Source organism: Azolla caroliniana, unplaced genomic scaffold (genome assembly GCF_043228905.1).
Source record: "Azolla caroliniana isolate FFs.n. ecotype wild unplaced genomic scaffold, voAzoCaro1.0.p SCAF_1250, whole genome shotgun sequence".
Classification (NCBI taxonomy): domain Eukaryota; kingdom Viridiplantae; phylum Streptophyta; class Polypodiopsida; order Salviniales; family Salviniaceae; genus Azolla; species Azolla caroliniana.
The window spans coordinates 1-10,629 of NW_028231685.1; the positions used below are offsets into that span (position 1 = coordinate 1).

The window sequence follows — 10,629 nt, forward strand, 5'->3', positions numbered from 1 at the left end:
ATACACTCGTATTCGACATCCTTGTTGGTGCTAGACCTCTTAGCAAGAGGGTTAATAAACATATTCTTTATTTCCAATTGTCTAAGAGAGTGAGTGTGAGAGAGATATTAGTGCTAATCATTTGTTAATCGTTAAGCGAGTGTGAGGTTCACGGGTGCTTGACAACCACCCTTGCCTAGTTTGCCACCAAAAGGGAATACGTCAGTCCAAGCTTCGCAAACGACATCGAGCGAAGGTTTAACTTCATCGATTCATAGAAATGTTCTCCGTGAGGTGCACAGATCCTACACAGCTCTCCCTACGATGGCTGGGTTCCTGCATTAATGCGTATCTCCAATGAGTCGGGGCTCTTACGATTCGGATGGTTCGGGTTCGTCGGGCTCACAATAAAGTGAATTTATCCAGATCACACGGTGCAGATCGCACGTGCACGCGCCCTGCACTGTCCGTGGCCGCGATGCCCTCGCCAGGCGGGCCTATATTATGATTTGGTAGCAAGTTAGACCATTCTGATGAATTTCATTTTGGATAGCAGAGATGCAGAAGAGAGCAACACCCAACAACACAACACAAACTTAACACACTACAAAATCCTTGCTCTCTCATCATATATTCTCTCGATCTTCTTCTCCTTCTCTTTCTTCCTTCTCCTTCTCCTTCTCTTCCTTCTCCTTCTTCTCCTTCTTCATCAATCAGACTCTTGAGAGAATTGTTTAGCCACTCCACTCCACTCTGTCTCTCTGTCTGTTCCTCTGTCCGTCTGACAGACTAAGAGGCCACGAAAGCTTCCTCTCTCTCTCTGATCTGGAACCATTTCCCAGAACAAGCAAAAAAAAGCAAAACGCCGCGAACAGCTTTCCTCCTCCCTCTGTTGTCTCTCGCTCTCGTTCCGATTCTTCTTCTTCTTCTTCTTCTTCATCGGCAATGGCCGTGGAACGGAAGCATGTCAGCGAGGAGCTCATTCGTATTTGGAAGACCTCCTCAAGCTCTCAGAAGCTCCATGTTCAAGTTCCTCCTGCACGCTTCATCTACGAGCTCTGCTGGACTGTGGTGAGTGCCTTTCTCCTATTATTTTACCTTTTCCTTTGCTCTGTTGTCGCAATTTCTTTCCCCTATTTGTTTTCTCTGCTCGAAGACAAGAACATGGCAATCCTGTAGACTGCGTTCGAAAACGTGTACTTCATTTCTGCCTTTCATTATCCTGTAGAAAATGAGATTTTATTTGCTTTTTCAAGAGAAGGGAATCATAAGGAAGTAACTCGTGTCTAAGAAAAAAAAGCTTTGATTCTGCTTTGTGTCTCACGAGGAGAATCAGATTTTATTTTCTCGTTTCAAGAGAAGGAAATGGTGAAAAACAAAACTTCAACTCCTACTCAAGGGAAAATGCCATTTCTTATGAAGAGAAAAAGCAGATTTTATTTGATGAAGAGAAGGGAATGGTAAGAATGTAGCTCATATTTGAGGAAAGCAGATAGTTTTTTCTTGGAAAAGCAGATTGCATTTGCTGAAGAGAGGAAATGATGAAGAAGAAGCTTGCGCTCAAGGAAAGTACAATGTTTTCTTTCTAATGAAGAAGAAAAGGGGATTTTATTTGATGGAGAGAAGGAAATGATGGGGAAGTTGGTCGTGCTCAAGGAAAGCATATTTTAGTTGCTGAAGAGAAGGAAATGGCGGGAAAGTAGCCCATGTTCAAGGAAAGAAGACGTTTTTCTTTCTTATGAAGGGTAAAAACAGATTTTATTTGCTGAAGAGAATGAACGCATATTTAAGGAGAGCTAGCTTTTGCTAATCTTATGAATAGGAAAAGCAGACAGTATTCGATGAAAAGAGGGAAATGGTCAGGAAGTAGTTTGTCTTCAAGGAAAGCAGACTTTTCCTTTCTTATGAAGATGATAACTGGATTCTATTTGCTGAAGAGAATGAACTCATATTTAAGGAGAGAAAACCTTTTTCTTTCTTATGAATCGGAAAAACAGACTTTATTTGATGAAAAGAAGGAAATGGTCCAGAAGTAGCTAGTATTCAAAGAAAACTAAAGAGAAGGATCGGTGAACAGTTGCATTATTTCAGAAGTTTATGGGAAATTGTGAATTTCAAAAGTAGATTAAAATATCATAAGTGTCATCAGATTAAGAAGGAATGTGGAGTCCAAATTTCCCCAAAAGAATCAATCTAAGAGCCTGATCTGATGGTTTGAAGAGACTTCAAGTTGTGTAACGAACAAAATCAGATAAAAGTTTGGAGTTGTAGTTTCAGCTCAAAGAATGGCCTTGTTCTGGTTCTGATGCTCATTTGAAACAAATGAAAATGCAGAAGTGAGCATGATTTATCCATTCCTTCTCTATCCAAAGTAAACAGATTAACATAGATGTCCTCATTCCTAACTTTCAATAGGAATCAGCAACGGTTTGGTTTGAGCCAAATTTGAGCTGCAAAACCGTGGCTTTAATGGTTCAACCGTTTCATTTTGGTTCAGGTTTGAAATTTGTAAATGATTCACTTCGGGTTCAGATTGGCGTGGGGGGTTGATGGGTTCAGTTTGAGCCTTTATCAGTGTAACGGTTTAATGACTAACTTTATAAATGATGTAATATATATCATGAGGTTTTAACCTTGAACCTTAACAATTCTTTAAGATTTTAGTTTTCTATTGAGTGTTAAAAAAATAACTCTTTTGTGCAAAATTGAAAATTGAGTGTACAGCCGCCAATAATTCTGTTTGAGCTGAAACTAAATGGCAGCATAATGGTTCATAGATCTCTTGAGCCATTTGTTTTGAGCTTGAAATCCCTCAAATGGTTTGGTTTAAAGGTTTACATTAAATGCTAGTCTATGAACTTCAAATTGCCAGGAAGTTGCCTATCTTTATCTCTAATATTTTGTATCGGGTCCTGATGGACTAATCTAAGGACAATGCTTCAGATATTCCTGTGGTTCTTATTAGGTTAAATGCCTTGCCCACATCAGATTCCAGAACTTGTAATTACCTGAGACGTCAGAAACAACAGACAAATCTGGATTCATAAACTATAATTGAGATTGACAATAAGCCATGATTCTTATTAATTATAGGGTTCAGGTAATTGTTTGGGTAAGCAGGTGGCCTACATTAGATGCTACTCTATGAAAACTCAAATTGTCAGGAAGTTTCCTCTCTTTATCCCGAGTAGTTAATATTGGGTCATGATGGGCGAATCTGAGGATGGCGATTCAATATTCCTGTAATTCTATGATTATTAGGTTAAATGTCTTGCCCATATCAGACTCCAGAACCCTTAATTATGTGAGACATCAGAAATAATGGAAAATGCCGGATTAGTAAACAATGATTCCAATTAACAATAAGCCATGATTCCTATTAATTGTAAGTTTCATATAATTGTTTGCCATTGTAGGTGGCCTACATTAGATACTACTCTATGAACCTTAATTGATCAGGAAGTTGCTTATCTTTATCTCTATTATTTCATATCAGGTTCTGATGAACTAATCTGAGGACAATGATTTAGATATTCCTTTTGTTTCACTTGATATTTCATGTGATGAAGCAGATATTCTTATCATTGGGGCAGTTGTCAAGTGAGCGACAAGAAAGTGCCAGATGTTATTAGTGTATGATATGATTCAAATTAACCAAATGTTGATCATGAAAAAAATTCTAAAATTATAATGCAAGTATACCAAATTCAGTAATGTAATTTATTATCATTCAATCAGTTTAGAATTGTTGTGACATTGAAAACTATTTTCTGTTATGGTAATTAGGATTCACTTTTCAGAGGTGATGTGATTGTTTGAATATGTGAACTTGTTATATGCTTGATTTTCTGAGGTGGAGAACAGGTTATGAAGGGTTGAATGCTAATTTGAAGTATTGACACAATAGAACTAGATGCAATTGTTTGCTAATTATCAATGGAAAATGTTCATAGGTTCGTGGCGATTTACCTCTGAATAAGTTTCGACTTGCTTGGGATTCTGTGGACTTTGCTGAAACTGTAATAAAAGAGGAACAGTCATCCTTGCTTGCAGATACAATTGCTCATATGGGCCAGGAGGTATGTAGGAATCTCTGTTGTTTTCTTTGATTGTCCTATTCCTCTCTCCAATATCACTGTGATTGTTTGCAGTTAACTCTAACTGGAGATATGAGGATTCAACTAATTGAATTGGTAATGTGGATTATGTTCTTCATTTTATCTCTCCTAATGATGTATCAAGCCATCAATTTTCTAAATTTTCGTTTCCATAAAGTTTCAGTTCTTTTTTTTTCATGTAATCTTAGGCTAAGTTGCTGGTTGACAATGGACTTGTTAGTGTGAGATTGCTTCAGGAGCGTTGTGAGGTACCTGAGTAATATATATGTCATTTTAAATTCCTGTGACAGTCCTGTAATCTATACATTATTGATTTCTGGTGTACTTGCTTGTTTCTTAGGCAGAATTTCTATGGGAAGCAGAAATGATCAAAATTAAAGCACCTGATTTAAAATCAAAGGAGGTGAGTGCGTGCTTACATGCCGTAGTGCAGTATTAAGATAGAGATGGAATCAGCACCTGGTGTTTATGTATTCTGATTTGTTTGAATCTAGTTGAATTTGATGTATGAGTCTTCTTTGCATTGTGAATAACTTATCTTTAATGTTTCATGCTCCACTACTTCTTATTGGAAGTTTATGGACATAAAAATAAAGGACATCTTACTCAAGAATCATTATATCACATCCTAAGTGCTAATTATGCCCATGTATTAACTGCATAAGTATCATAAAGTCTGATTGATTAGAAACCACTTTAATCATTTGATGTGGCCAATCATGTTTTAGATTCTTGAATCTGCAAACTTGATACTTGATAATGTGTGATTATCTATGCTGAAACCTGAGAATTTAATCATGTAATGTGTCTTAATTGTCCTGTTTAAGTAATCCTATTAGAAGAGATATCCCTATATTTGAAGAAAGGAGTGTAGTATTTTCTGCTGTTCTAAAAATGTGTTCTGGTTGTCATGTATAGGAAAGGGAAACTCCTGCATTAGACACTGATATGAAACTTAAATCATACAATGTGGCTATTAATTTATACATAGTTCTGGATGGAAACAAACACATGTTTTCACTGTATTGTCTGGACGCTTGTATGTATTTCCTATATGGTTTTGAAATAGATTTCTCTTATTTTATTCTGGACAGTAGACTTCCTTCGTCTCTACGCCTTCTCATCATTCTGTGGATGAGCAATAAAAGTGCAATGTGTCGTTTCATGTTGACATGGTAGGGAATACTGGCCATAGGATCTACTTCACAATATGCATGAATTGTTATGATTTTTTTGTGTACTGTGCTCTTGTAGTTACATATTTCTAGTTTTACCCTCTGTTGTTTATTTTTTTATTACTCGTCTTTAATTCTTTAATTGATTTACATGTGTGCATAAAATTTAATCTCTTATTCAGTCTTATATGACATTTTGGCTTTGTAAAAAACTTTAATATATCTTTCTCTTATTATCGCTTCGGAGACATTTCCATTCTGGATCGACCTATGCTAGAGATCTTTCGAAGACAAAAGCTACAATATACCTAACTTGAGAATCTCACATGTGCCAAAAACCAGATTCCCTCGTTTTTTCTCTTTTCATCTTATTTACATTTATATTTACTGTGTAATATTTATTTTATTTTGATTTGTTCTCAAAGACGAGAAAACACTCAAAATGTAATCTCTTATTTGGTCTTATTGGCCATTTTGGCCTCTTAAAAGACGTTAATATATCTTTCTTTCTTTCTTTCTTTCTTAGAAAAGGCTTTCCATTAGTTGTACAAAAGAAATTCAGGTTATTGAGAGAACCAGCACATAAGAAACCATAGAGAAATAAGACTATTCTATACTTGTATCATCTTGATCACTTTGAACTCTGTAGCCAGTTTTATTGTTTATATCTTGTGTTTGCATTTTTCTTTCTTCATTTTGTATACAGAACACTTTATGCTGTGCACTAGATTTGTGCTGTTGCACAATTTTGCCTTGAGAAAATATTTATGACTTCCATTTGTATTGTATCATTCTTCTTTTGTATTCTCTTCCTGGTGTCCTCTCTCTGCTCTCGGGATATACTTGTGAAAATGCTATGGGAAACAGCGTTGATTAGTTCTCCACAGAAGCTAGAGGTGTTTGAATTAATATTAAGATTGAAGTTCCACTCTCAATAGAACTTATAATTTTAAGAGCAACATGACTTTTTGATTGTCGTACATTCCCATTGTTATGTAAGCACTCATAGGAAAATACAAAATCCTCTACTTTTTATTTCCAGGTTAGAGTTAATACACGATTGCTGTATCAGCAGACAAAGTTCAATCTTCTACGAGAGGAAAGTGAAGGCTATGCAAAGCTGGTATGAATAATGAAATGGGACATAATCTGAGTTAATGGATGCTTTATTTTTGGTAAAGTTGATTTTGTGTAGGTTCATTCGTTTTCTTTTTCTTTTGATGGATCTAGCAGGGTACACTCTTAATTCGGAGGGGCCAGGATGGGTTGATTAAGCAGACAGTTCCTGTTGTGATAAGCACTATCAAGGTTTCCTTTATAGTTTACATACCCTTGTGATTTTGTTTATGGCAGTTAATGAATAGTCATGCTTTGAAGTTGATCTACTTCATGATTACTAATGAATTGAAATTCAATAAAATCAAGTTTTTCTTAGAACTATTTTTATGCTAGAATCTAGAACTTGGGCTTTCTGAAAGGAGTCGCTAAAGCTTCTGAAAACTTACAAGAAAACAAATAGAAGATGTCCTTGTAATGTGGACTACTACTAGGAGAATATGGTGCAAGTAAAAGTGAGTGAAATAAAGGATCCAGCAAGAATATGGTGTTGTCAACATTTTCTAGATATCCATGAATTCCATCTTTGATATTATGGATGATTCTACTGTCACTGGTGATTTGCAAGCTGTAATCGAGTTTGAGATGTAGGCACTAGGGTATTAGTTAGCATAGATGATTACAGAAGAAAATGATGCATGATAACGAAAATTTCTAGCTTTATATTATGCTCTTTAAAATGCTTTCTCTGAAGTTTTTTGTGTCAGTTTTTAAGGTTTAATTATGGTTATTGGTGATGATATGCAGTCTTTGATTGGCCATTTCGACTTGGATCCAAATCGTGTGTGTGATATAGTAAGTGAGCTTCAACTTTTTGGAATTTATTGATTGACTTCTTATTAGGTTACCCACTACGTAATAGGTTCTGACCTGATGCAGTAAAGTTTTTTTTACTCAACCTACTCATCAGAGAATTTTATGTACGTGCACACATATACACATCAAATAAGCTGTTGAATGATTCTGTAGACAATAAAAAATATACAGAACTTTTATGATTGATTCAAATGCTCAAGTACATTTCGGTGCATCCATATAATTTTGGCTCATTTTTTCAGTTTCCTCAGTGTCCAGATCTATATCTTGAAATTCAAAGGATCCTTACAAGAGAGCCTTGATACCATTGAAGTGGATGATGGTCTGAGAGTGACAAGAAATGTCACATACCACTCCTTGTTTACAAGTCAACTTACCTAGAATGCTATGGGAAGTAAAAAGTGGCTCATCAAAATATGCACATGTGGATATAACATTACATTGGCTACTGTTGTCCATCCAAGCCTTATGTCTAGAGATAATATCCCAAGTCTGTTGTTGCATGTGTGATTGAAGGCTGTGTTGGGATACAACTCACATATAAGTTTACTGTGGAGAACAAGAAAGCTGTGCAGTGTAAACCCAACTTAAGAGAGGGTTCCATCAAAAGTTCTTGAGTTGGAATTCTGAGCTTGGTTAACCTTTAAAGGGATTTATTTGGACAGTTATACTCATTGAATCTGGCTATTATTATCACAATTCACCACCCTCTATTATGAATACAAGAATGCAAAATTTGTACTGGCACCTAGGTGTCTTGCCTATAACATTCACTTTGTTCACAGAAAACATATACAAGAGGCAATTCATAGGCTTCTAGTAGCAGATTGTCACAGGCATACTTGGCTACAAATTATGGAAGGATATCCCAGTTGGTCTATCAGGATGTGTAAAAAGGAGACACCATTGCCTGTATATATAAGGCTTTGGCCGACTCCACAAGTTAATAGAATATGAAGACCAACAATGTTTGGTACTATTCTTTCAATAAATCTATAGATATAGAAAGAACAAAAGAAAGAATGGAAGAAAAAGAGGGGAGAAAGATAATTTGACATCTTTTAAGAGGCCAAAATAGCCTCAGAGATGAGCAAGTGATTACATCCTAAAATATTCTCTCATCTTTGAAACCAACAGACTAAATAAATATAACGAAATTAATAAAATTGTCTAAGGTACCCGACAACATGTTAGCTAAGCATTTCACATTTTAAGCATAGATGATTGAAACTTCTGCCTTCCTGAGATTTCACATGTGCCTATTGAAGATGGTGAGGTTTTCAAAGTGAGGGAAGCGTTTTTGGTCTTTCAGTGATAATAGGCTTGATTTGGCCTATGTGCAATGAAAACTGCTGTTTTGAGATCTGTCATAAGCCCTTACAAATGTTGTGATGGTCAGAGGACAACTTTATGGTTGCAAATTTATATCATTCTGCCAAAATTTTCTTTAGCATTATCGCTTGTCCCACTCCCATATTACAGTTCAATCAAGGATTGTACAAGTAGGGTCTTCATCACAATATTCTAAAGGGTTAATAATAAATTGTGCAGGAGCAATTTATGGTGCATGTAGGCACATCTAATATCTTTGCCCCAGTTATATTATTTTACTGATTTATAAATACTCATTTTGGTTTATTCTCCAGATGTGACACCATTTATGCATACCATTGTAGTGTCTTAAGAGACATTAATAAGTTTCATGCATATTTATGGATTCAAAGATTGGCATTCATGGGGAGAATAAAATATCTATTGTATACTGGTGCGTATGAGTGTTTTGGTACAATTTATGGTGCATGTAATAAATTGCGCAGGAGCAATTTATGGTGCATGTAGGCACATCTAATATCTTTGCCCCAGTTTTATTATTTTACTGATTTATAAATACTCATTTTGCTTTATTCTCCAGATGAGACACCATTTATGCATACCATTTTAGTGTCTTAAGAGACATTAATAAGTCTCATGCATATTTATGGATTCAAAGATTGGCATTCATGGGGAGAATAAAATATCTATTGTATACTGGTGCGATGAGTGTTTTGGTACAAGATTTTTATGCGATGTTTGTGGCCAGCTTCTTACATGCTGGCCCTAGAGAAAAACATTAGTATCATTTTAGTTTGGAGGCAAATGAATGTCATATCATTAAAGGAGAAATTAGAAAGTCAAAAGACCCAGAAAAGCTGAGTATGGGCACATATAACCTGGCCAATATACAGAACTGTCCCAAGGTAGAGGGAATCAGGCTATAATTCTATTTGATTATTTCAACCGAAGTTTTTGCTTTTGTAAATGGGATTTGACTATTCTATTTGGCATGCTGCTCTGTTCTATGTGGTATTGTTATGTTAATCTAATGCCATCGTATGGAATAATATTTCTCGTTAAAGATGGCTGATATTTTTTATATGTGCTGTGTAGGTTCTGGAGTGTTATGAATTGCAACCAGATAACACTGCATTTCTGGAACTGATTCCTTTGTTTCCCAAGGTTGAGGTTCAACCAACCATTTAAATTCTGTTTTTTCATACGTTTGAGATGATGCACTTTGTTATTCGTTATACAATGAAAAGTCTTGTTTTCAATGGTACAGTCCCACACATCCCATATATTGGGCTTCAAGTTCCAGTATTATCAACGCCCAGAAGTTAAGGATAATGTGCCAGATGGACTTTACATATTGGCTGCTACATTAATCAAAGCAAACTTTATTGATCTCGAAAGCGTGTAAGTATATTGTTTGGTTAAGAGTAACATTGGTTTCCATTATTGTTTATGCATGGTTGGCTAAGTAAAATAATGAATTGTAACATTGTTTTTCATGGGCATATTGTGTTAAGCTAGAACCTTCTTCCAACCATGAACTCACTTCATAGTCAAGACTGTATTCTTGATTATTCACTTCTTAGTTTTTACATCATGCGTCATGTCCACTCTGTCAGAAAACTGTTATGAATAGGAGTAAGATGCCAAATATGCTAGCAGCAGCAGGAAAATAAAGTAAATAAGAATTGTATTTCTTAGTGAGGCACAAAGCCTTTAATTACAAATAATAAGAATAGGGTCTGTAACACATGCAATTATGAAAGGCGATAAAATATGTCTAGGAACATAATGAGTTAAAGTAAAGTAGCGGAGGGAAAAACAATGCAATAAATGCTGTAGTAAAGTAATGACAGGTTCAAAAGTCAAATGAAATAAATACTGGAATAAAGTGAATCGAGAGAGAAATGTGAGGAGATTGTGAAATATGTTGTTGCAAACAAAAGGTATGGAAAGAGTGTGAAATCATTGTCAGATATGATTTTTCGAACCTTCGTGGATGTCCCTATTTTAATTAAAGATACCCATTCACAAAACCTAGATAATGCTTCACATTTGGCTGGAAGTAACTAAACTCAAACTGTGTAAGAAATCAT

At 35.5% G+C, this 10,629-nt stretch overlaps 1 protein-coding gene across 1 annotated transcript; it reads left to right on the forward strand.

The window, feature by feature from the left end:
• Positions 1–799: 799 nt before the first annotated feature.
• On the forward strand, positions 800–9,955 carry LOC147847281 (THO complex subunit 2-like). Its single transcript, XM_087339362.1, has 10 exons — positions 800–1,050; positions 3,933–4,058; positions 4,131–4,172; positions 4,286–4,345; positions 4,438–4,500; positions 6,315–6,395; positions 6,506–6,580; positions 7,136–7,183; positions 9,632–9,700; positions 9,804–9,955. Exons 1-10 carry the CDS (start codon positions 925–927, stop codon positions 9,939–9,941), a joined length of 828 nt encoding a protein of 275 aa, XP_087195488.1. The 5' UTR covers positions 800–924; the 3' UTR covers positions 9,942–9,955.
• The last annotated feature ends 674 nt before the right edge of the window (positions 9,956–10,629 follow it).

What these genes read in the sequence shown, in the direction of transcription:
- LOC147847281 (XM_087339362.1), top strand. Translation starts at nt 925, where the DNA reads ATGGCCGTGGAACGGAAGCATGTCAGCGAGGAGCTCATTCGTATTTGG. An exon ending in CAAATCGTGTGTGTGATATA is followed by an intron (nt 7,184 to 9,631) that starts GTAAGTGAGCTT and finishes TGTGCTGTGTAG; the next exon opens with GTTCTGGAGTGTTATGAATT. An exon ending in TGATTCCTTTGTTTCCCAAG is followed by an intron (nt 9,701 to 9,803) that starts GTTGAGGTTCAA and finishes TCAATGGTACAG; the next exon opens with TCCCACACATCCCATATATT.